At 50.5% G+C, this 26,201-nt stretch overlaps 1 protein-coding gene and 1 long non-coding RNA gene across 8 annotated transcripts in view; one reads left to right on the forward strand and one right to left on the reverse strand.

Annotated features, from left to right (window-relative positions):
- GRHL3 (grainyhead like transcription factor 3) overlaps positions 1-26,201 on the forward strand; it is a 36,075-nt gene that overhangs the window by 171 nt on the left and 9,703 nt on the right. For 3 of the 7 annotated variants that reach the window (XM_086328404.1, XM_086328410.1, XM_086328407.1), the window contains exons 1-12: positions 2,959-3,564; positions 12,397-12,583; positions 15,228-15,289; positions 17,408-17,753; positions 18,006-18,079; positions 18,552-18,705; positions 18,931-19,042; positions 20,759-20,853; positions 23,265-23,423; positions 23,949-24,027; positions 24,136-24,269; positions 25,926-25,960. In XM_086328404.1, coding sequence (XP_086184530.1) covers positions 3,440-3,564; positions 12,397-12,583; positions 15,228-15,289; positions 17,408-17,753; positions 18,006-18,079; positions 18,552-18,705; positions 18,931-19,042; positions 20,759-20,853; positions 23,265-23,423; positions 23,949-24,027; positions 24,136-24,269; positions 25,926-25,960 — 1,562 coding nt within the window. In that variant the 5' untranslated portion in view covers positions 2,959-3,439. Of the gene's footprint in view, positions 1-843; positions 959-2,502; positions 3,565-12,396; positions 12,584-15,227; positions 15,290-17,407; positions 17,754-18,005; positions 18,080-18,551; positions 18,706-18,930; positions 19,043-20,758; positions 20,854-23,264; positions 23,424-23,948; positions 24,028-24,135; positions 24,270-25,925; positions 25,961-26,201 lie in introns of those variants that run through there. The other 4 variants (XM_086328420.1, XM_086328405.1, XM_086328415.1 and 1 more) reach the window with 4 other exon arrangements.
- On the reverse strand, positions 1,460-3,022 carry LOC147377398 (uncharacterized). Its single transcript, XR_015137597.1, has 2 exons — positions 2,881-3,022; positions 1,460-2,682 (listed from the first exon to the last, which is right to left on the reverse strand). It is a non-coding gene; the product is annotated as an uncharacterized LOC147377398 (long non-coding RNA).

Below are 26,201 nucleotides of genomic sequence, written 5' to 3' on the forward strand. Positions count from 1 at the left end.
AGGGAGGCTGTATGGGGTTTCTAGAAGGGGAAAGGGCAGGGAGACCGGCGCCAAGATTCACAGAGCAATTTGTAAGGGTAAATGAATGGGCTGACGATCTCACTCTGGCGTGTTGAGGCAAGCCCCGTCTCAAGCGAGAGCTCAGTGTTTCCCTGGGAAAATCTTTTTTTTTTTTTCTCCTTTCTCTCTCTGCTGAGCAGTTTCGAGCCAGGTAGGGAAACACAGGACTGAAACTGTGAAGGCTTTCGGCACCACTTACATTGAAGGGGCCCTGGAAGTCAGAAACAGCGGCCAATCCCAAATAGGCTTTCCATTTTCTTGCCCCAAAGAACTTTTTTGAGGTGGTTCTAAGAGCTGTCTTAGGCAGAGAGTTGGGTTTTTTAAAAGGGACTTGCTTGTTCGGTTTGAATAGTCACAAGTGGGAAAGTTAAGTGTGCTGGTTAAACATATGCACTCTTTGGTTGGCTTGACCTATGTTTGAATCCAGGCTCAGCTCCTCGTGTGCTGTGTGATCTTGATTTGGACAAGTCATTGAACTGATCTGGGCTTCATTTTCCTCATCTAGAAAATGGGTACAAGAATGTTCTGTAGGATTATTGAGAGTTAAGTGTGATAAACTCTAAAATGCTTAGCACAGAGCCCAGGTCTGAAGAAGCATTCAATAAAACGTGGTTGACTTCATGCAGAGGCTGTTCTAAGGCTGAGGAGTTTGAGCTGTGGTTTTCAGTGAGGTCATCTCTATTGCCTGACAGGACGCAGGTGACTTCTCACCCACAGCTGGGATTTAGAATCCCTGCTGGCTGATGCTGACTTTCACCATGGACTCCCAGCTCGGGGTCCAGACCTCAGAGAAGGTGGGATGAGGCTGGGATTCTGGGCTGCTGGAACCTGAGTTTAGGGAGCTGGCAGAAACCAGGCTCCTAAAACACAGACTGTCCTTTTCCTTCCACCCTCAGAGGTAAGAGGGCAGAGTCAAGGATTGAACAATCTTTTTTTTTTTCTAGCTACTCCTTAATAGATTATTTTAAGACCATGAAGATCTAACAGCATAGCCTGTGGTGGGGCCTGACTGCAGACAAGATTCCATGATACCAGTCAGCTCTTGGATTCTCCTGGGTTAGCTATCTATGTCCATGGTAGAATCACTGGCCATCAGATTTTTCTGGAATGGGTTTCCTGGGGTAGATAACGTGTTAACAACTGGAATAAGAGCAGGTCAATGGAGCCAACACTGAGGTTCAAGTTCCAGCTCTGCCACTAATCAGCTGTGTGACTTTGGCCAAGCCACTTCACCTGAAGATCAGTTTCCTCACCTGTAAATGGTGGTCATATTGGTACTCACTTAGTGGAGCTGTTGGGGTATCCAATAACTGTAGAAAAGCAATTGGTTTAAGTCCTGGTTAAGGGGCAATCTAAAATACCTTTGTTACTTCATACAGAAATAACTCATCCATGAGCATTTCTTGCTATTATTCTTTATTTCTAATATTTTTAATAATTCTAATTTAATATGTCTAGTATTCTTTCAATATTCTATTATTTCTTGCTTTCTATTCTATACTTTGAACCCCATTTAGCTTTGCTGGTCAGCACAGCAGAGACTGCAGTCAGAAATGTATTCATTGGTGTTGCTTAGGGGTAAGTGTCTTGAAGCTGGGCTACTTGAACAAAAAGGTTTCATGCATTTCTCCTCCTTAATGATTTGAGTCTGAAGTCAGAGTTCCTGACAGTGGAGGCTTCTCCAGTTGGGGTGGGGTGAGGGGAACCTGTGCCTGCTGAGTAATTGCAGGCAGAGTCTGAAGTCATCACTAAAGATTACAATGACAGAGTCTCAGTGCCTGGGGGCTCAAGTGCCTTTACTGATAAAGGGGGGTTGGGGGCGGAATCCACTGCTTAGCTTGCAAGTTTTGAGCTGCTTGTGCTGCGGGCACTGTCTTGTTGCTGCCGTGCCCCAGAAGTGCAGTTAAAGAGAACTGGTCCTCGTATCCATCTTGATCCTGAAGGAATGACCACCTCTTGCCAGGCCCTGGTGCAGTGGGAAAAGCCCGACTTGCACAAGAGTCTAAATTCTGCCACTTAGCAACTTCAGGATCCTAGTGAATCTGCTTCTCTTTCCTGACCCTCAGTTTCCTCGTCACTCCAGTAAGGATACAGACATCTACCTGGTCGGGAAAACAGCGGGCACCCGTAGGTGGGCCACCCAATCTGGTGGAGGAGCTCCATAAATGTGAGAGCCCAATTACCAGGCCACGTCGAAGACTGGGTCTTGGCGGGCATGGAGGCCAAGCAGTGTAGTTAAAAGCCAGCTCAAGGCAGCTGGCAGGTGGCGCACGGGACTTTTCATGTGGTTGGGGCTGGGCGCATCTGCCAGCCTCCAGTCCTCCACAAACCGCTGGTGCCTCCAGCCCAGTGGTTCCTACCCAGCGCCTCCGGGGCTGGAGTCGGTCGGTCGCAAGGGATCCTGGGGCGGCTGGGGCGCCGGAAGTCGCCGCCAGACGCCCTTTTCTCGCGGGAAACGGTTCCGTGAGAGAGCTATACGGGTCGCAGTCAGGCTGCCATATTTGGAGAAGCATCTTTGTTGGGCGCGAGGGCGTATTGGGCGCCTGGTTGGCCAGTGCTGTCCCGTCCAGTCCGTTGAGGAAATGAAGGGTGTAGAGATTAAGTATTCAGCACGCGGTAGGTCTGTGGAATGAAGGAAAGAGAGGGAAGTGAAGGAGGCACGCCAGGACCCATGAGCCGCAGTCTGGCCCCCACCAGCTGTCTGAAACCATCTTCCTCCCCGAAGCTGTCTGAATCTGAAACCATCTTCCTCCCCGAAGCTTGGAGAGCCTCAAGGGAGGGTAGGAGGGGGACCCGACCCATCCCATCCCGGTCTGTGACCTCAGGCCTCGCCGCCACTCCACCCAAGCTCCGAGAGCGCTTGGGCTCCAGACTGCCTGCAGCGCTGAAAGAGTTAACCAGGAACGCCTCCCGCTGTGGTTTTGTGGTCGAAACCATGATTGCCAGGAGCAAATTTTTGTCGTGTTATTAAAAGTCAGAGCTACTCTGCTGGTGAATGAAAAGTTAAAAACCCTCGTTAAGACCGGGCTGTAAAACGGGCAGACTGAGCCGAGAGGCCCCTGCGACGACCCTAAGGGCGGTGGCGCCTGCCACTCGGTCTACTGCCGTCTCCTAGGAGGAGCCCCCTGTCGGTGTCTGGAGCCCAGAGGGTCTTCAGGGGTCCACACGGAGGACGACGGGAAGGAAGAGTCTCAGGGCTGAAAACGCAAAGAGCGTATCCAAAGCACCCTTCGGTTAAAACAAAAGTAACAGCCAAGTCTTTATTTGAGCGGGGACTTCACAGTGGACACAGGGTCCGGTATTTGAGAAGGACATCATCTCCTGTAACCCTCCCAGCACTCCAGTGAAGGATGGGAGTATAAATACAGTTTTGCAAGTGATGGGATTTAAGCTTGTCCGACTCCCCAGGATCTTGCTGAAGAGCTGGAATCTTATAAGGGGCCGAAAGAATGCTCCGCACCAATGTGTCATCCTGCTTCTCACCAGCATGGATGTTGAAAACTGGTGAGATACTGCCAGACTGTTAACTCTGCTTATCTCCGAGTAGAGGAATGCGGGTGAATTCTGGTCTCTGCTTCCAATTTTTCTTTATATTCCATGTTTTATATATTGTGTTTTACAAAGTGACCCTGTGTCACTTTTGAAATGAGGAGAGGGAGGAAAGAGTCATATTGGTTCACCTTAAAAAACAAAAAAACGTATTCTCAAAGTGTGGTCCTTGGACCAGCGTCATCAGCGTCATCACCTGGGAACTCCGTAGAAATGCAGATTCTCAGCCCCACCCTAGAGCTACTGAATCAAAAACTCTGGGGGTGGGGTTCAGCAATATGTGTTTTAACAAGCCCTCCAGGTGATTCTGATGCATGATCAAGTTTAAGAACCATGGGCCTAGAAGACCTGGCAAAGGATGGGAAGCAGGAGGTTCCCAATTCCACACTGACTTGCAGTGTAGTTGCTGAGTCAGCAGGCTGAGAGCTGTGCTATGGGGTCACACCTGTGTTTGAGCCCAGCTCTGCCAGGTAGGATCCCTGGTGGCTCAGACAGTAAAGAGTCTGCCTGCAGTACGGGAGACCTGGGTTCGATCCCTGGGTCGGGAAGATCCCCTGGAGAAGGAAATGGCAACCCACTCCAGTATTCTTGCCTGGAGAATCCCATGGACGGAGGGTCTTAGCAGGCTACAGTCCATGGGGTTGCAGAGAGTCAGACAGGACTGAGCAGCTTCACTTTGCTTTCACTTTTCCTGCCAGGTACAGAGTGGGTAACTTTTGGATGGGCTCTTTAATCTTGTCAGTGTTTCTGCATATGTAAAGGGGTGATAACACCTACCTCACAGGGTGTGGATGAGAATGAAAAAGCACAAGGCCTGACTTATAAAATAACTTAGTTGCTTTCCTTCCCTTGTCTTCCTTCCCCTGTCTGAAACTCAAGTTTTTGCATTGGTGGTGGTGGTGGTGGTTAAGTTGTGTCCAATTATTGGGACCCCGTGGACTGTAGCCTGCCAGGCTCCTCTGTCCATGGGATTCTCCAGGCAAGAATACTGACGTGGGTTGCCAGTTTCTTCTCCAGGGGATCTTCCCTACCCAGGAATCAAACCTGGGTCTCCTGAATTGCAGGCAGATTCTTTACCAACTGAGCTACAAGGGAATTTTTGTTCTATTAATGGAACAAATAATCCTGCCTGGCTACCTCCATCCCTCCCAACCCCATTCCTTTTGCCTCTTTAAAAAGGTCAGAGCAGCTGATCTAGTGAAAGTCTTGAAGGGAAAGGCTCTCGCCAGTATCTGGGCCTTCCTAGGAGGTTTGCAAGATGGGAAACTGTTGAGGGCAGGGGCAGCATGCTATTTACCTTTGTGTCCCAGCACCGAGCCTGTTCAACACAGTGAGTGAACGAATGAAGGGATGTGGCGCCTTGGGTCTCTAGGTGGAGTGCAATTTCTTTCGCATCTCAACTGAATTACAGGAAAGAATTAGGAAAATTGGATAGGAAACCAAGAGGAGAAAATAGCGTGAAAAAAATTCCCATCGAGGGAAGAATTTTCAAAGAGGAGAAAGTGAGTTTCTGGTATAATTAGAAAATGGCACATAATTAATTTACATGCAGCTAAAAGTGTTGGCTGGAGCCTGATGGGTCTTGGTTAACTTGCCCACCTGGATCCACCTGGATCCAGATGATGAAGCTGGCAATGCTTGCAGCTCTTTATCTGACAATCTCTGAGTATCTGGTCTCCTTCTGTCAATAGTAGAAGGAAAAAGTGAGTCTGTGAGTTGTCATGCAGTTTTCTGGGGGCTACCCCACAAAGTGAGTATTAGTAAGAATAATTCATGTTATTATGTGTTGGCACTATGCTGATTACTTTGCCTTCATTATCCCTTTGCATTTTCCAACAGTAATAGCTCACAAAGGTGTAAAGAGTAAACAAAAAAATGACTTGAAATTGTTGGGCCGGCATCTGGCACTTGATAAGCCCTCAATGAATAATAGCTATCACAGTAACTCTGATGTTATTGCTCTCATCTTCTCCCATTTTTTACTGGTAAGAAAGTTGAGGCACAGAGAGAGGTCAAGAGTCACACAGCTAGTCATAGCAGAGCTGAAACTAGAACCAGCTCTGCCTAGCTCTGATGCCACTCTATAACTATTTACAAAGGTAAATACCATGTTGTCCCTGCCCAAGTTCCCAATTCTTGCTAACCTCCTTATTCAAACTGGGGTCATTATAGAGCCATTCCCTAAGCGCTGCCATTTCCCCATGGAGGCCCCCAAGTGAGCCCCCAGCAGGTGACACGGCACATTTCACAACCTGTGCACCGAGAAACCAGACGGGCCACTTGCAAGCACGACAACCCCGGAGCGGTCTGCCATGCCCAGGGAACACCTTCCGTGAGGATGACTGGAAAATGATTCCTCCGTGAGCAGTTGTGGCAGGGCCTCCCCTGGGTAATTAGTGAGTGTGATTGATCACTGCTGATGAGCTGTGTGGCTTACAGCAGGGTTTGACAAGTCATTGGGTGTATCTGGGTGTCAACACCCAGCTCAGGCAGCCCCTGGAACTCTTCCTCCTCAGGCTGGAGGGAAGTGGGGCCCAGGTGCCTGGATCTGTCCTGTTTCAGGGACCTCCTTTAGTGGGGCTTGAGGCTGCCCCCTTGGTGGTGAGTTTTCTTCCCCCTTCTGTAAAATTAAGTCAGAGGCCTTACTTTTCCATCTCTGAGTTACAGAAATGCCTTTGAGATAAGGTAGTAATTGAGCTGAGTACTGGACAGGAAGCTAAGAGACTTGAATCCCAATCCTACTCTGTGCTGTGTGTCCTTCGGCAAGTCAGTTGCTGCCAGAGATTAGATTTCTAGGGACTTCCCTGGCAGTCCAGTGGTTAGGAGTCTGCGCTTTCACTGCTCAGCAGCTAAGTTCCATCCCTAGTCGGGGAACTAAGATCCCACAAGCTGGGTGATGTGGCCAAAGCAGACAACAACAGAAACTAAAGAAGAGAGACTAGATTTCGAAAGTCTCTTTGCACACTAACTGGAACGCCAAAAAAAACCCCTCAACTGGTAGCTTTACATTTACTTAGTCTCATTCGGATTCTTAAGTGGCTTGGCCAGAAAGCTGTGGGTATTCAGAATCTGAAAGGACTTGGGGTGAAACCATACTTCACCACTGTAGGCATTTCACCCCTCTAGGTGTCTGAGGAGACAGCCTTGTCAAGGTTCTTGATGCTAGAAGACAGAGACCTCTGTTCTATGCCTGGTGCCCTGAGATAACAGCTAGGTAGCCTTAGGCAAGCCAGTGGCCTTCTCTGTGGCTCATTTTTTTCCTGTTATCAAATGGGGATAGTCATACCCTCCCTCCCTACCTTACAGGAGCATTGTAGGATCAGAGATGATGACAAATGTATGAGAAGCGTGTTGAAAACTATAACACACTATGCAAATATGAGGGATTGTCAAATCTCACACTTGAGTTTCCTCCTCAGTGCACTGGCCTTCCTTGAAACAAGGCAGTATATGCAAAAGCCCTGGCTCACACCTGGCACACAGTAGGCGGACAATCTCTGGGAGCTGTCCCAAGCTTATGCCTTTGATCTTGCCTTTGATCTGGAAGGTCAAAAATCCTCCCACACCCATTTCCACATTTCTTCTTCCCCTCCACCCCTCTTTTCAACCAGCATCTAGTTATTCCCCAAAGTTGAAGCAGGTCAGAAGTCCTCTGGCTTCTTTCCCTTCATAGCTTTCTTCTCCTGATAGTAGCTGTCCGTTTGTTTTTGTGGTCATATTTGTCTTGCCTGCCACTAAACTGCAACCTCTGTGACAATAGAGATCTTATTGTCTCGCCCACCCAGGACAAAGCCTGGCTCGTAGTATAATAAATATTGACAAATATTTATTAAAATGAGGCGTAGATGGTTAGGTGGATGGATGCCATCCAGCTTTATTGTTTTTTCCCCTCTCTTTGGCATCCCTTCTTAGAAACTAGTGGTTGGTGGAAAAGTGACTAGTCATGGAGTTCGATTCCAGGAGGCTGGCTTTGTAACTCACTGGGCCAGTCCCTTGGAACAGGTCACCTAACGTCTCTGTTGTCTGTTTTCTGGTCTATAAAGTGGAGATAATAACACATCATGTATGTTGGGAGGCTCCATGAGATAATGAATGTGAAAGTCAAGGCAGGGGGTTATTACACTGTCTCTCTTGTTTTTGACATGGAACCTGGTTCACAGGCAGGATGCTGGGAGAGGATGTTAATTTAAGAACCTCAGGCAGTGTGTCCCCTGTACTCTTATTTAGGGGTTCTAAGAAAATGATGGTCATGATGATGATGATGGTGATAATGGCTGTTATTTACTAAGCGATTATTCTCTGGCAGGCTCTAGGCCTAGCACATTTCTCATGTTAATACACTTAATTTTCCTAACAACCCAGAGATTATCCCCACTCTAAAGTAGCCAGCCCTGGTGACTCCATCACATGACTGTGTTCTAATTTTCTTCACAGCACTTATCACTAACTAAAATTAACTCATTTACCTTCTTGTTTATGGTCTGTCTTCCCCAATTAGATTGCAAGTTCCGTGGGAGCAGAGCCTTATCTGCCATGCTTTTGGCTGATTCCCCAGTGTCTAGAAGAGTCCCTGGTTGGCACATAGAACACACTCAATAGACCCATTTAACAGATGAGAAAATAAGCCCAGAGAGGCGAAGTGCCTCACCCAAGGACACACGGTTACTTCGGTGCGGCAGGCTATGACCCTGATGTTATAATCCTTTCTCCCATGGTACTATGGATTCTTCTGTGCTGTACCCTGGTGAAGATTTGATGACAAGAAGGCTGCCCAGAGTCATGTCCTCTCCCTACACCCTCCTCCCTCATCCCCCTTTCACCTCTGTTTGTTGAGGAGCTCTGCTTTGGACAGGGACACCAACAGAGAGTTCGCAGAGGCCCTCAGGGAAGGTGACTGGTCTCCCCTCTTTGTTCTGGCTCTGTCTCCCACCAGTAGGGCTCACAGCTTCCTGGAACCCTTTCACATCCATTCCCCCACCTCAGCCCTCAATTCTAATCTTTAGGAGAACAGGGAGCCACACATTTTTAGATTTCAGTATTTGGCACATGAATCAATGCTAATTAACCTTATCCATAGCCAAGTCTTTCTAGAAGCCAAATACTTTGTCTTGGTACCTGACATTGATTGGTAGCATGAACAGGCTTGGGAACCAGAACTCTGGAGCTCCCCCCACCACCCCTAGTGCCTGGCCAGAAACTTCCAGTCGTCTCACTTCCTCACTTAGGCTCCCTTGCCTTGTGTGGGTGGGAAATCCTTTTCTGTCTAGCAGTGGAGGGTTGTATTCCAGAGGAGGGGAGCTGCCAGAATAAGAAAGACATTTGAAAGGAGACTAGCATGGGGTTAAGAGCTGCATCTTGGAGTCCAACAAGGCCAGGTTCAAGTTGCGCCTCTGCCGCTTACTAGCTGAGTGACCTGGAGGTAATATCACCTGAGTCTCAACTTCCCCAAAACCTATTGTGCAGAGTAGATAAGACAATGCAGAAAAACAGCCGTTGGAGTGGTATAAATGCTGGTAAATGCTTGAGGTAGGGTAGCTGCTGTGTATCAAAGGAATCAGACTTTGGGGTCTCCACAGGATGGATTAGAGACCCTCACAAGCCAGAAAAGCCTCCCGGATGAACAGCAAACATTGTCTGTCTTTCCATTTCTGATGCCACTTTATCATTGTCTTCTAAAATTTAATTTTTGAATAGGGTAAGATAACTGATAGCTCGTTAAAGCTGATAAGGGCCCTTCCACCAGAGTCAGCAAATTGGCCCTAGGAACAGCCCCCCGCTTCAATATTTTAGCCTGGAGAATCCCATGGACAGAGGAGCCTGGCAGCTACAGTCCATGGGGTCAAAAGAGTCAGACACAACTGAGCGACTTTCGCTTCACTGCCACATCTGCCAACGACTTACAGGGTGACCATGTCTTGCACCACTTTGCAAGCGCTCCGTGTCTAGCTCCAAGCTGGGCCAAGAGCATGATTACATTTTTGCACATTGCTCCTTTATTAGAAATTATAAATGATAAATTATTTCAACACCTGAATACCAAACTACAGCCTAAGATTCCATAGACTCAAGATTTTTGACATTCTGGAATGAGCTTTCTGTAACACATATCCTTTCTGTGGCATGAAAGCATCGGTCTTTTTATATCAAGCACTTGTTATATTCCAGTTGTGAGCATTCTTCCTGTGACGGGGTCACTCAGTCCTCATTGTCCTACATGGCAGGTGCTTTTATTTGACTCATTTTATAAACAAGGAGCGGCGCTAAGTGCGGGGGTTCCCAGTTGACCCCTAGAGTGGGGTCCACCGGGCCTTTCCCTGTTCCTTCTGTGCCCCCTTGGTTTGGGAGTTCCATTTAGGCTGAGACTGGGAGGGTTGGGGGCAGCCACCTGGGCTGGCTCTGTAAGTTCCTGTAACCCCAGGCCCAGCAGGCAGCTGGGAGGGGCCTTTTCTCACCTCTCCATCTTAAGGCCCGTGATTTATCGCAGCAGAAACTTGGGGTGTGCCTCCCTCTCCATGTCCCTGGAGCAGGAAGGTTTCTGTCATTTCTCTTTCCTGTGTGACAGCTCCCTCTCCCTCCCTTTCAGAGCCTCATACCCCACACCCCGGGGCTCAGGGGGATGGGAGACACTGCCCTGGAAGAAGCCCCTGGGAGAGAGCCACCCCCGGCCTGTCTGTGTGTGGGCCCGGCTGCTGTTCCCACTGTGTCTGAGAATGCAGGCTTGAGCTGCGGGGCAGCATGAGGGCGCTTCCCGCGGTGATTCGTGAAGGCCCTTGCCCACCCGCCAGCCTGCCACAGTGCCTGCAGTTCCATAACTAGAGCGTTTCCCTGTTGTGACAAGGACTGCCTTCTTGCACTGCAGGACAGCAGTGTGGCTTAGCGGAAAGTATGTGGCTTGGGTACTCGACAGTCCCGGTTGTGCCATGGGCTAGTTGGGTGATTTGAGGGGCATTTCCTCCAAGTCGCAGGTTTCTCCATCTGTAAAATGAAGCAAATGATCCTTACTTCTAATGTTATTGTAAGGAGCCGAGCTGACGAGTGGAAAACATACATTAATAGCACGGTGAATGGTAGCTGACGTTACTCCTGTGTCCCTCAACAGGGGAGAAGCTGTGAGACTCACCTAGAAAGGGGGCATCAGGGTACCAGCAGACCAATCTGTGCCCACTTCATCTCCAGGGCTCTCTGTTCCCATCCTGGCTGTCTGCTGCTTCTCACCTACCGCTACCCAACATTCTTTGCTCTAAAATGAACATAACCAGAACTTCCTCACCTCTGAGCCCTTGCTCATGATTAAGAGCATGTTCTACATGAATGATTCACAATGCGTGGTCCCCAGACTACCAGCATCAGCATTACCAGGGAACCTAGGTGTGGGGCCTGGAAATCTGTGTTTTAACAAGCCTTCTGTGCCATTCTGATGCAGCGAAAGTTTGAGAACACTATTCTGTATTACAGCAACATCCTGCTCGAGCTTGAATCCCCTCTGGGCCACTCACTAACCCACTAACTGGGACCTTGGGCAACTCCCTTAATTTCTCTGAGTTTCAGTTTCCTCATATATAAAATAGGAACGATAATAGTACCTGCCTCACAGGGTTGTTGTGAGAATTAAATGAGGTAATCCTTAAAAAGTGCTTATCTCAGTGCCTAAACCATGGTCAATGTTCAGTGAAGATTAGACATTCTTTTTATCATCACCATCATTATTCTATATTATGTGAATATATATAATATATATAATATATATATGTGAATATATATTTAGAATATGTATGTGAATAAATATATAGACTGTATATATATTCTATATTCCTGGGACCCTCCCCATACATGTTACATAAGTGATATAATTCCCCATGTTGAATGTCCTCCAAAGAGTCTTGATCACTTGCCTTTGAGCCCATGTGGCTTGTATTTGTCCACGTTCTCAGTGAACTGCCCAGGTTCTGCCTGCATAGGTGTGCCCTGCAGCATTCCACTCCAGTTCCTGGCATCTGAGCAGCTGCTTGGGCACTGTACAATAAATGTTGGTCTGAAATGCCATTTACCAAGACTAGATCTGCCTATGGGCTTCCTCACTCTGGCTTTCTCTGTCACTTGCCACATTCTCTAAGTTGAAGTGATCTCCAGCCTGCTGTGTCTTTCACGGCCTTGAAGAGAATGTCATCAGAGCCCATGCTGAGTGATCTGGAAATTTATTCTTTGCACCTTGTCATTGTTTTTTCCTATCCTTGTTACACTGATTCCCCTTGAATAAGTATCTACCATGGAAGCATTTTCTTGAATCTTCTCTCAAGCCTCGCAAGGTTGGGACTGCAGTCTTTCTGTTGTAGCTGACGGAACTGAGGCCCCAAGCCTACAGCTTCTACATGGCAACATTTGGTGGTGACCCAGAGCCTTTGGCTCGAGTTTAGGTACTTTCTACTGCCCCATCTGTCCAATGATGACAGAATGAGCATTTCAAGTTTTCCAGGCTGGTAGCTCTCTGAATTCCTGAATGTTGATCTGAGGCTGACCATTCACAGACCTTCTGCCGTGCATGCATGCTCAGTCGTGTCCGACTCTACAACCCCATGTAGCCTGCTAGACTTCTCCGTCCATGGGATTCCCCAGGCAAGAATACTGGAGTGGGTTGCTGTTTTCTTCTTCAGGGGATCTTCCTCACTCGGGTCGATCCCATGTCTCTTGCATTGGCAGGTGGATCCTTTACCACTGAGCCATCTGGGAAGCATACGCATGCCTTCTGCTGGGACAGCCTAAATTTGACCCTCCTTACCTGTCTTTCAGTTTCAGATCTGTTCGGCTGCTAAAGAACGACCCAGTTAACTTCCAGAAGTTCCCCTACACTAACGAGGATGAGGCCTGGAAGACCTACCTTGAAAACCCCCTGACGGCGGCCACGAAGGCCATGATGAGAGTCAACGGCGACGACGACAGCGTGGCGGCCCTGAGCTTCCTCTACGATTACTACATGGTACGTCCGCCACCGCTGACTGAACGTGCGTCTTCGCTCTCAGGCTTCATGGCTCTGCAGCCCACTCTGACCTCCCCTAACCCTCCCCATGTTCCCTCACACCTCTGGGCCTTTGCACATGCTGGTCCCTCTGCCCAGCACACTCCCCTCTCCCCTGGCGAAACCCTGCTCTCAGCTTTAAGTTACCTCGTTCATCCCCTGAAGGTGGGGAAGGATTTCTGGGCTTTCCCATTCTGTGCCTCCTCTGGGCACCCTCAGCAAGTACCATCATTTTCCGGGACGCCATCTTCAGAAGCTTGCTGTTTGTGCGTTTACTCCTCCATGTCACCTATGACACTGAGCTCCTGGAGGGCAGGAACCATGTCACGATCATGACTGAGCCCCCAGTACCCCACACTGCCTGCCACACAGCACTGAATATGTATTGACTGAATGGGTCAGGTCCTTGGCCATACACACCACGGCGATGACCTCCAGCCCACCGTCTTCTTTCTGTCCCTTAGGTCATCCCAGTTGCCCTGTCAGCCCCACCTGCCTATTCCAGCCCCACCTCCTAGAGCATGCCTTCTGCTCTTGAGTCCATTCACTTCCTTCAGGGCCCTTCGCAAAGCCCAGCTTCTCTCAGAAGCCCTCCCCTCATATCGCCTCTCCCTCTCCTGAGTGTCTTACTGTTGTTCATACCCTTGCTGCCACCATGTGCATTGTACCACTTCCCGACATCTTTTATTGTTCTCTAATTGTTTCTGGAGCCTTGACTTTGAGACTGTCCGTTCCTAAGAACAGAAATTAGGCCTCTCACATAGGAGAAGTGTGCTTAAACCTATTAGTAACCACAAGTACATAATACACATGACATCACCCCCTTCCAGTGCCTTTGCCAGACACTGCTAATGGATTACAACCTGTATTCTCACTGAAGGTACATGAGGCTACAAAATCTTTTTCAGCCTAGTAACTCCAGGCAACCCCTACCCATCTGTCTGAATTGTCATATGACAGCAAACATTCTTGCTATCCCTGTGCTGGGTTATTGCTTCCATAGACTTTCCCAGATTGGAGGCTGGGGACATGAATAGCTGATTGTTGTGATGACTGAGTCTGAAGTTGAAGATTTAAAGCCACCTTGTAAATAAATCTTCAAATTCACTGGCCCAAGAAGTAGTGTATTCTACACAAAGGCAGGCAAACTCTGCAAATTCAGAGACCAGGTTGAGGGAAGTGGTCTCAGATACAAAAGAAACCCCAAATTATCTCTCTGGCTTTTGGTTCTCATCTAGGAGTGGTATGGCTACCCTCCCTTCCCTTCTCCCAGAAGACTGATGATGGAAAAGAAATTTGAATTGAATGTCTCAGCCTGGGGACCTGGTAGGAGCCAGAATTCTAGGTCTGAGCTTAAATTCCAGCCTGGGATATATTGCTTGAGACTGGGCCGTAAAATAAAATCTAGCACTGTCTCCCCCGAGCAAGAGCCCATTCCCAGGGCCACAGTGGTGGGGCCAGGCTCTGAAGGTGACACTTGTTACTGCAGTACAGCATCCCAGGGAGATACACCTGCCCCCTCCCCCTTCCCAGAGCACATTAGGTCAGAGGACCACTGCAGATAGTCAGAGCACAGTCTGACAGTGTGGAAAGAGCACCAAGTTGGGAGTTGGAGACCTGGCCATGTGACTTTGGGCAGAATAGTCCTAAAGGTGACCACTTACTATTTCTTACTGAATGCTGGACACTGTGCCAGGCACCGTTCCTCATGCTCTCCCACCAGTGTGATGGAAAACCCAGGCGCTGACCTCACTAGACTTGGTCGGAGACCTTGTTCTGGCTTTGTTAGCTTTAGAGAAAAAAGACCCAAATTCTCTGAGATACAACAATGTTAGAATCATAACTGTGAGAGGCGACATTTACTTAGTGCTCTCCATGTGCCAGGTGCTAGTCTAAGCACTCACAAAAATCCCAAGGTTGGTATCACTGTTACTCCTGTCGTAAAGATGATGACAGTAAGGTGCAGAAAGGTTGAGGGCCTTGCCCAAGGTCACACAGCCCATCTGTAGCAGATCTAAGAACTGTACCCAGGAAATCAATTCAGTCTGTGCTACTAATCACTAAGATGACAAAGCCTCTCTGGACTTCGGTTTTCCTCACGCATGTAACGGGGATAGCATTAGTAGACGGCACAGAGTGGTTGTAGAGATTAAATTACAGCACAGAGAAGCCACTTGGCACAGGGCCCAGTGCATAGGAAGTGCTCCATTAAAAACAGTGGGCATTATCTTTATTAATAAGTCTTCACAACCCACTTGAGGGAGGGATTGTCATCCCCCACTTGACATATGAGGAAGCTGAATCTCAGAAAAGCACAATCATTTATCCAGAGTCACACAGCACTTTTACGTAGTAAAGCTAGAACTTAAGCTAGGCCTGCCTGACTCCAAATTCCATGATTCCTAAGCGCTCATTTCAGGGTACTTCTCACTCTGTAACTTGGGGCTCAGACTAAATGGCCTGCTAACTCAAAGGACTGGCAGGTTTTCTCCCAATGACCAAGGTAGCTCCCCTGCATGGCCGAGTCCCCTGGAGGGGGTTGAGGCTCGTGACAGTCAGATCTTACCCAAGAGCCACACATAAATCTTTCTTTCTTTCTTCTCAGGGCCCCAAGGAGAAGCGGCTGCTGTCCTCCAGCACCGGGGGCCGGAATGACCAAGGCAAGAGGTGAGGTGTGCCCTCACCACCATCCCCGCCCCTCTGCCCTCCCCCACCCCCACCTCACCTCAGGCCCCTTATCCACTGGGCACAGGGGGCACAATGCCAGGACTAGGGTCCACGCACCCTTGTGCTTAGGCCCTCAGTTGTGTCCAGCTCTACAACACCATTGTCCGTGGGGTTTCTCCAGGCAAGAAATACTGGAGTGTACCATGCCCTCCTCCAGGGGATCTTCCCAACCCGGAGACTGAGCCCAGGTCTTCCACATTGCAGGTGGATTCTTTACCGTCTGAGCCACCAGGGAAGTCCATGGTACCCTTAGGGGCCCACAAAAGTATTTTATCTATTTTAAAATCAGAAGAAAACGATACAATCCAGTCTGGGTTGTATTTGTATTTATACTGAGGATTGTAAAAGGTTTTTTAAACTGTTTTTTTATGGAGGAAGAGACCTATGATCGCGAAAGAGACTGGGGCCCACAGAGTCACAGTGAGACCCTGCTTGAGTGCACACACGCATACAAGTGCCTGTGGGCCACGTGGCTAAAGTTTACTAAAAACAAACTCCAAAGCCACAGTGGTGCACAAGCCCTGCTGGAAGCTTTTCTGTCCTAGCTTCAAAACCCTCCCTGCAGCCTCAAGGGGAGGGGACAGCTATGTTCCCGTATTTCTTTCCCTTGGCTCTCTTGGCCTCTGTCTGGCACTGATGCCTCGGGGCATGGATGTTCCTTTTCTTGTAGAGAGCAGCCCAGGCCATACTCATGGCCAGATGGGCACTGGAAGGATACTGCCCCCCTTTCGCTACTTTTCCTTACCCCCAGTAGGCAGGGCTTCTGCTGGGAAACCTTCTGGGCCCCTCTCTTCTTTCCGGAAAGCCCAGACTGCTAAGGCAGGCATCGAGGTACTTGCGGCTGGCTCACGGCCCTCCACTGCTACGAACAGTGGGTTTTTGTGTATGACATTTCCCTCAAAACCAATTTTTTTTAATGTTGTTAGCTTTTCTGATTGTAAAATAATACCTGCTGGTTATAAAGTATTCAAAGTCTATAGAAATGCATAAAGCAAAAAAGGAAGGGGAGGAGGGAGGAATGAATTGTAGATTATGTAATGTATTTGTTCATTTGAAGAAAATTGTTTATAGGTGTATGACAATTTTAGGGAAATTATGAATAAATAAGTATAAAATTCTAAAATGAGGAAGCTCAAGTTAATATCATAACTCCAGTAGCAACAGAGGTTGTCCTAAGAAAACTTATCATAGTAAAATATTTAACCAGCTGGCAAACAATATTTGTGTAGTTATAACAACTAAACTATCTATTGTTGAAGCTATTTTTAAATTTAGTTTACTTTTCAAAAACAAATTTGATGTAGTAACAAAATAAATACCCATACTGAAGCTGGCCGTTGAGAATCAGAAGTATGGTGGTGGAAATGGAAGACTGGTGCAATTACAGGAGGGCACCCATGGATAATAGAATCATCTTATCGTAAGGTCTGTGTGTTCACTCAGTGTCTCTGATTCTGTGACTCTCTGGGGCTCAGGTGTGAAAATAGTTTATCTGGCTCTTTGGACAAAGTGAGGACTGTATTCAAAAATTCTTTGGATTCTGTACAATGAAATGCATTAAAGACACTTATTTTTGCTTAAAAATATAAAGTAAAAAAGTAAAAGTTTCTTGCAATTCTACTTTCTTGTTTCCATTAATAGTTTGGGGTATATCCTTCCAGATCTTTTTTCTTAATGTACACTATTATCCACTGACAAATACCCACTCTTGCCCTCACCACGAATGACTCAGTACAGTAATTTTAATGTGGGGACATTTGACTCCGGATAAGGAATGAATAAACTTTCCGTTTTTTAAATGACCAAGTACTGTAATGGATAAAGCAGGCATTTGCTCCCTGAACCTTGATCCTGTACCTGGTTCCTCCCTGCTTCTCCCTGTGACACGTTGGGCCCACTGCAGTATCTCATCTCAGGCATGTTGCGAAGACCTAACGTTACCTTGGATTAAAGAAAGTCAATATGTCAGTGTGATAGTCACCCTGCAATCCAGCCAAGGACCCCCTCGAGGCTCCGAGAAAAGAGGTGTACCCACCTACCCCTCCTCTCTCTCCTCAGGTACTACCATGGCATGGAATATGAGATGGACCTCACCCCCCTTGAAAGTCCCACGCACCTCATGAAATTCCTGACAGAGAATGTGTCTGGAACCCCAGAGTACCCAGATGTGCTCAAGAAGAATAACCTAATGAGTGTGGAGGGAGCTGCACCCACGCCGGGCAAGGCAGCTCTGCTCCCTCCAGGCCCCAGCAAGCTGGAAACCGGCTCTGTGGACAGCTACCTGCTGCCCACCAGCGATGTATATGATAATGGCTCCCTCAGCTCCTTGTTTGAGAGCATTCACGGGGTGCCTCCCACACAGCGCTGGCAGCCTGACAGCACCTTCAAAGATGACCCACAGGAGGTGAGGGCCCACCCCCACACCCCTCCAGCATCCCTGGGTACTTGCATGTACAGAAGGAGAGAAGACAGTGAGGCGGTCGGAGCTTTGGAATCGCTGGGGGAAAGAGTCCTTGAGCTGAGGCAGGGCTGCCATGCACTGTTGTCCAGGTTGTGCACTGACCAACCCTCACAGTTGTATGTAGTGGCCCTGGGTTGAGGTGCCAGTGGAACTGAATGTGAGCATATATTTTCCCTGGATTGTGTTTCTCTGCAGTCTCTACTCTTCCCAGATATCCTGAAAACATCCCCAGAACCCCCGGGTCCAGAGGACTATCCCAATTCCAAGAGGTAAGTTAGCCTCTCTGACCCTTGACCACTGGTCAGTGGGCAGGGGACTATAGACAGAGCTGTACACTGCCCCCAGAGCAAACATCATCACTGAATGAAGAGAGAGAAGCGAAGGCATGTAAAAGAAAAGAGTGATTTCTACATCCCTTTCCCAGGTTGTGACAAGCCGCTCAGAACTGAGCACCAAGTTAGAAAACCAAGGTTCCATTGTGTCCTGGTCTCCCTGTGACTTGGTCACCCCTCAGGGCTCTCTTGTTTCCATTATTCGTTATTCAGGAGGATTGTACCTCAACAAAGCCATTAAATAGAAGCCCTGAAAACCCGGAAATGGAGGCCCTGGAAAGTAGAGTGATTTAGTGAGATCAGGTGGTAAATCCATAGCAGAGCCTCAGGCTTCCTGCCCCACTGCCCTCTGGGATACTCCATTCAGCCTGGGAGCCCAGCCTCACTGTCCTCTCCCGCCTCCCCGCAGTGACTTTGAGTACACCCTGGGCTCCCCCAAAGCCATCCACATCAAATCGGGTGAGTCGCCCATGGCCTACCTCAACAAGGGCCAGTTCTACCCTGTCACCTTGCGGACGCCGGCAGGCGGCAAAGGTCTTGCCTTGTCCTCCAACAAGGTCAAGGTACGTTGGCTGCCCTGGGACTGCTTGGGAAGTGGGCGGGGTGGTCAGGTCAACCCTGCCTGCCAGGGTCTCCAGGGAGAGGGTGCTTTAGAGGACTGCCCATTGCCACGTAGTGGGGGGCAGCCCGGCCAAAGGGCAGGGCTGCCTGACCCCGGCTCCAGGAAAGGATGAGGCTGCCCAGGCCTCTCCTGAGGCAGGGGGTCACGGTGACCACTGTGCTTGCAGAGTGTGGTGATGGTGGTCTTCGACAACGAGAAGGGCCCGGTCGAGCAGCTGCGCTTCTGGAAACACTGGCATTCGCGGCAGCCCACCGCCAAGCAGCGGGTCATCGACGTGGGTGAGAGCCCGCTCACACCCTCCACCCCAGTGTCTCTCTCTCTAACTCTCTGTCTCACACCTCTCTCACACACACACACACGCATGCGCGCGCGCGCGCGCGCGCACACACACACACACACACACACAAACACACGCCAGTCAGGTCTTTCTTGCTGTCCCCCTTTTCCCCACCCACTTCTGACCTCTGCAGGGCTTATTTCTGACTCCAGCCGCCTGCCTGGGCCCTGTCTCCAGGTCATAAGCTGTGGGGTTTGTGGGGATTTGCATGTTGACTGGAAGCAGTGACCTCTTTTCTTTGTTGCTTTGGGATAAACAAGGCTCTGGGGGCCCCAGGAGTACCACATAAACAGACTCCTGGGGTGCTGGCTGGCCTGTCTGCATCAGGGGTCTTGACCAATTGGGATACAAATGCACGAGATAACTGTGCAGGCAGTGGGTGAGTTGAAAGCTGGGAGCACAGTGCCAGGGCAGCTCTGTTTTGGAAGCTGCAACCTTCGTGCTTTGAAGGCAGGAAGGGAGCTGGGGAAGGCCTTCTGTGTGTGCCACCAGTCCCAGCCCTGAGACCCGGTGGGAGGTGCAGCCCATCCTCAGATCTCCAGGCCCTGGCTCTGTCACTCTCTTCCTGGCTGTGTGACCTGTGTCACCTCCCCTTCCTGAGTCTCAGTTTCTTCAACTGTTACCTGGGAAAGTGCCAGCTGCCCCATCTGCCTGCCGTGCAATTGCCGCCTTGAAGCCACGTGTGCTAGAGAGTGTGACACAAATAGGGACGATGCGGTGACCTCTGAGAGGCCAGGTGGCACAGTGGTTAGGAGCCTGGGCTCAGGAGCCAGAGAGAACTGACCTCCAGACCTTGCTCTACCTTTTATTAGCTGTGACCAGACTTCTCTGAGCTTTGTTCTTTTCATGTGTAAGCTGAATATTCATAGCATTGTAAGTGTATGGCTCAGTTCAGTTCAGTTGCTCAGTCGTGTCCGACTCTTTGTGACCCCATGGACTGCAGCATGCCAGGCCTCCCTGTCCATCACCAACTCCCGGAGTTTACTCAAACTCATGTCTATTGAGTCGGTGGTGCCATCCAACCATCTCATCCTCTGTTGTCCCCTTCTCCTCCTGCCTTCAATCTTTCCCAGCATCAGGGTCTTTTCAAAGGAGTCAGTTCTTCACATCAGGTGGCCAAAGTATTGGAGTTTCAGCTTCAACATCAGTCTTTCCAATGAACATTCAGGACTTATTTCCTTTAGGAGGGACTGGTTGGATCTCCTTGCAGTCCAAGGGACCCTCAAGAGTCAAGTGTATAGTAGTATTATCATTTATTTAATGCTACGAGTTCAATACTGGTAGTACTGATGGTACTATGGTTATGACTTCCATTATGACTGCGATGACCATTTTACCTGGGAGAGCTCCTAAATCACAGTCCCACTGAAAAAAATAAGCTCCACCCCAAAATCATGTGGGCCCTGGCCTAGTTGGCAAAGTTAAGGAGTCCCTCTGGGATTTGGGCAGATCTCCTTCCCAGACTGGACCTCAGTTTTTCCATCCATAGCCCAGGGCACAATGAGTAACTTCCTCCCTAGTTTGAAGCACGGTTCTTGGGGGAGAGGATCCAAGTCCCTGCCAAGAACGGGGCCCAGGCCCTAATGACCCCTCCCCATGGTGCCCCCAAATCCCTTGTCTCCTGACTCTCCTCTGGTCTCCTGTGGTCTCTTTGCAGCCGACTGCAAAGAAAACTTCAACACTGTCCAGCACATTGAGGAGGTGGCGTATAATGCACTGTCCTTCGTGTGGAATGTCCATGAGGAGGCCAAGGTCAGTGCTGGGGGCATGGCTGGGATGGGACTGGGCTGCCAGCAAGTCCCAGGAAAGGGACTGTCCCTAGGATTGTGGTAGCTCCCCCAGTGAGGGCACCAGGGAGGAGGCAGGGCACAGGAGTGAAGGAGAAGCACAGGCTCTCAGCTAGAGTGGCCGGGCCCTTATCCCGCCTTCGTGACCTTGGACAAGTGCCTTAGCTGAAAATTGGGAGTGTGACCTTTGCATGAACGGATAGGTTGGCATGAGGCTCAGGTGAGATAAGAGAAGGGTAGAGCACAGCCTGGCACAGAAGTGGTGGCTGCTGTTATTAGTCCAATCCACCTATTTGCCAGATGGGAAAACTGAGTCTTGTGCAAGCCGCACAGCAAGCCCCTGCTGCTGCTGACGGGGTTTCCTGACACGTGGGCCCGTGCAGAGTGTTGCAGAAGTGCTGTGGAGTCTGGTAGATGAAGGCTGAAGTCTGTTACCTCACTCGAGGAGCCCATAGGAAGGGAAGAGCAGTCTGCCTCCTAGAGTTGTGGTGAAGATCCAAGGAGATCATGAAGGACGGAGCAGCGGGCACTTTCTATGCCAAGCCCATTTGAGAGGCCTGAGAAATGGAGCCTCAGCAATATATTTTTTTCATGCCAGTGATGAAGCCATGTAGTGCTTGAGACCAGCCTCACACTCACCGGTGCTGCCGGGTCCCTCTGTGTCTCCGTCTTCTGTTTAGACAGGTGGTATCGTGGAACGGGCACTAGTCAGAGGGTCAGGGGCTGGGTGACCTTGGGCCTGTCCCTTCACCTTTCGGGGCCAGGCTTACCCCATCAGACCAAGTTTGGGTCAGGCTCATAGCAAAGGCCCTTCTGGCCTGGGAAAGCCGGAGAGCTTATCCCTGCCTCCCCGCCTCCCCTCATGGGGCGGTCCAGGCTGCCCGGAGAAAACCAAGTTGAAGGGGCTCTGAAAACAGCAAGGAGAGGCACAAAGGCAAGGGATTATTATTATTCATACAGACACCCGGGACTGGGGAGGAGCTGGGGCCTCCAGTTCAGGCAGTGGGGGAAGAGTTTCGTGGGAAGGGAGAGGTGGGTTTCGGTGGGGATTTTCTCACAGCCTCTTAAGCCCCCAGGCTTGGGTCTTTGTCAGGTGTGAGCTGGGTGGGGGCGGCATCAGGGCTGAGCTGGCTGAGGGGAAGGTATGTCTGGCATGCATCTGGGGGCCTGGCCCCCCACAGCCAGGGAAGGAAGGGGGTCTGCTCCAGCACCACCCCACCCCCGTTCAAGTCAGGATCGTTTCCAAGGGAAGCGTCCCAAGGAATAGGGGCCAGCGTGGAGTGGGGTCTGGCCTGGAGTCCCACACAGACGCCAGCAGTAGGCAGTCAGTAGGCGAGCTTGCTAAGAGACGTCCAGCTAAGACTGACCCCAGGCTACCATCAGCTGGACACAGGCTTCTGGTTGAGACGCCATCTGTCCCACTCACAACAGTTACAAAATGTCCAAGACCCCTAGGTATTCTTCAACCCTCACCGCCACAGGAGGTAGGTTTAATTGTCCCCATTTTGCAGATAAAGAAACTGAGGCTTCATGAGGTTCAAGGACTTATCTAAAGTCACATGGCTTGAGGGGCAGAGTGTGAGTGGCCCCACGTCCAAGCTCATTCCTCTGCCAGCCTGCCCAACTCCCTGTGCGTTAGCAAGTCACATCCATGCCCAGAGCCTCCGTCTCCTCAGCTGTAAAATGGGGGTGGCTGGTTCAGCTGTGGCTCAGCTGGTCGTTCAGGTGCACAGGGGCATGTTCCACCCTCCGTGGCCCTGGGCAGGGCCAGCAGGAACGTATCTTCAGGAGCTGGCCGGGAGGGGATTTGGGCCCTTCTCTGAGCGACTTCCCTTTCACTTTTCACTTTCATGCACTGGAGAAGGAAATGGCAACCCACTCCAGTGTTCTTGCCTGGAGAATCCCAGGGATGGGGGAGCCTGGTGGGCTGCCATCTAAGGGGTCACACAGAGTTGGACACGACTGAAGTGACTTAGCAGCAGCAGCAGCTACCTTCTTACTCCGAGTTGCAAAAAAAAAAAGAAATGAGGCTCTGGATTTTCAATTCCTGAAGGACCCTTAATCTCCCTCCCAGGCCCTAGATCCTTTGCGCTGCCCTTGGCAATCTAGCGGGAGCTGCATTGTCCACTGGCGACAGCCTGAGCTCAAACTCCGGTTCCCTTATGTGCTCCCAGTGTCGCCCTCGGACAGCGGCCCTCTCGGAGCATGGGTTGTCCCTGGAAAAGAGAGGTGGTGAGGTTTGCCTTCCAGGGGCATTGTGAAGCTGAGGGTGCCCGCCAGGCGCCCGGAAGGCCTCATGGTACTCAGGGAGGTGGTGGGACTGCAGGTCTGGTGACCTGGGCCGGCTGTTTAGTGAGCTCCCTCCTCTGTCCCCAGGTGTTCGTTGGCGTCAACTGCCTCAGCACAGACTTCTCCTCACAGAAGGGGGTGAAGGGAGTCCCCTTGAACCTGCAGATCGACACCTATGACTGTGGCTCCGGCACCGAGCGCCTGGTACACCGTGCTGTCTGCCAGATCAAGATCTTCTGTGACAAGGTGGCTGGGCGGACCCTCTGCTGGGCCCTGGGTGGGCGGGCCAGCCCGACCTGCGCGTCCTCCTCAGCCACGCTGGGTGCACCTGTCTCTGCTTCTTGCTCTCTGAACGTCTCTGTCTTTGTGTGCTTGTTGTTTGTCCGTCCTGCTCTCTGTGGCTGTGTTTTCCTCTGCTCAACCCTTCCTCTTGCTACACATCTCTTTCTAGGTCTCTGTACAAAGCTCTCCAGGTCACGTTTCTCTTTCTTCTTACCTCTCTCTGAGCTCCTTTCTCGTTTCTCTGTTCCTCTCTCCCCACACCTGTCTCCCTCAGTTTCTTCTTTCTCTGCCTCTCTGTTTCTCTCTCTCCCAAGGCTTTGCTGACCTCAGACAGGGCTGGGCTGTGCTGGGTTGGGCTGAGTGCTGGTACCTTCCCATTTCCTGATCTCACTCTGGGAAGAAAGCAACCCTGGAAGTCCCATAGTTGCAAGGAAAAGCAGCCAGCCCTCCCGAGACCAGTGGTGACCCCCGGCCCCCTCTCTCCCACAGGGAGCAGAAAGGAAGATGCGGGATGATGAGCGGAAGCAGTTCCGGAGGAAGGTCAAGTGCCCCGACTCCAGCAACAGTGGTCAGTGGGCCTGGGCTGGGCTGGGTTGGCATGAAGCGGAGAGGAGACTAGAGGGCAAATGCATGAACAGAGGGATCTCAAGGTACAATGCCTTCCTCTTCCCATCAGGCATCAAGGGTTCCCTGTTAGCCGGCTTCAGGGGCAATGAGACCACCTACCTGCGGCCTGAGGCGGACCTGGAGACCCCGCCGGTGCTGTTCATCCCCAACGTGCACTTCTCCAGCCTGCAGCGTCCTGGAGGGGTGAGGGTCTTGGGCTGAGAGAGGGTCTGGGCCTCTGGGTGGGGCCGTCTTAGCAGAGATCGGCAGGCAGCAACCTGCCACTTAGCAGGACAGGCCAGTTAGAGGTTGATAGGTCCTGACATCACCAAAATGGAAATATCTTTATTGAATCCCAGGGGACTCAAAAAATATATGTACGGTCATATAAGTTCAGGGACCTTTTCTACTGAAGAGTGTTCATGAAGAAATGAACTTCATATGCACTGAAATATTTACTCTTGAAGCACACACAGGAGGTTTCTAATGTCCGAGCCCCAAGTTAGACCACGGCCGTGTCAGAGCTGGGTGATAATTATCATCCCAGCAATGCTTGTGAGGCTCACTTTACACTAGGCGCTGCTCTTTGAGCTTTCCATGCATCATCTCCTTAACCCTCATTACCTCCTTATGAAGTCAGTAATGTTGTTCTCCCTGGATTCACGGGGTGGAAATTGAGGCATTGAGACCAAAATTACACAGGCCGTGGCAGAGCCAGAACTGGAGTCCAGGCAACCAGGCTTCAGAGACAGTGCCCGTCACCACGGGTTACACCACCTCTCAAGACAGGGAGCCACTCACCAAGCGCCTTGACCGGCCAGCCCTTTGCTGCGCCGTCTTGTTTCTCCGTCACAGGCTTCCTCTGAGGTACAGGCTGTTATTCGCATTTTTCCCGACAAGGTCACACAACAAGTCAGCAACAGAATCAAGGTCCCAGCGCCTGCCTGTTACTTTGCTTCCATATTACACAGTTTGACCGTTTCCACCCATTGAGCTCCCCACCGTTTAAGTGGGAATGTTTTCAGAAATGGCCATCACTTCACCAAGGCATTCAGTGCATTGACTCTGAACAATAAGACAGCTTATGGAGCAGCCAGTCCTGACGTCGTCTTGGCATACATTTAAAGCCTCTCAATGTCCACCATACCCCCTTCTCTGCCCGGAAGTGATTCTGTGGCCCCCATAGCCCAGGAGGCTGCATTAACCCGCTCTGCCCCCAACCCCAACCAGAGGCCTCAAGTAGGGAGACACCACTTGAGGGATGGAAGCCCCCATTGCCAGGCTGCCAGCTCTCCTGTGGAAGGAAGTGGGGGACCAGTCTTTGTACCTGTGAGCCTGAGAGAGGGAACCTGCGGAGCGGAAAGTCCCAGTCCTGCCTCCTGGGGGGTTGCCCTGGAGACGGCCCTCTCAGGGCCTGGGGGCCTTACCCCGAAGGACCAGCGATGGCTGCACCAGATGGGCAGTGGCAGGTGCACAGGAGGGCTTGACAAGGCTGCCTCTCCCCCTTCCACTCGCTTTGCCTCAGCTCCAACTACCTAGTTACCAGCTGCAGGCCAGCCTGCAGTCCCAGCCCCTCCTGGGTGAGCTCGGACTCACTGATTCTGCCCCGATTCCTTTAGCACCTCGTGTGTTCACCGAGTCCTGACTTATCCAACTTGGGCTTGGTGCTTCCTTTCAACTCAAGATCTCAGCTCACTTGAGGGGACTTATCTGAGAAGAATGAGCTGGAGAGGCATTAGAATTGCCTCCCTGCCACAACCCCTCGCAAAGATTGTCCCAGAAAGCCTCCAGCAGCTGAGGGCTCGCCTCGTCTTCCCGTGTGTCTGTGTGTGATGGAAAATGTGTCTCTCTTCCTTGCAGGCAGTGCTCTCAGCGGGACACGGCAGCTCCAACAGGTATGGAGAGAAGCAGCCAAGGGCCTCGCCTCCCTCCTGCTGCCCCTCGTTTGCTCCCAGCCTGCCCTCCCCTTTGCTGTCCCCCAAGCCAGAGGCTGGGCCCAGAGGAAGTACCCAGGAGACTCTGCCCCCAGCCCCCAAGCTAGACTCACGCTCCTTTCTCACTGAAACTGCCCGAGTTTTTATGGGTTTGTTTTATTTGAAAAGTTGGCGAATCTTTGGCGGGACACCTGCTTGTAAA

The sequence above is a fragment of the Bos grunniens genome, chromosome 2 (genome assembly GCF_055505025.1).
Source record: "Bos grunniens cultivar Pamir isolate PY7600 chromosome 2, Bosgru_T2T1.0, whole genome shotgun sequence".
Classification (NCBI taxonomy): Eukaryota; Metazoa; Chordata; class Mammalia; order Artiodactyla; family Bovidae; genus Bos; species Bos grunniens.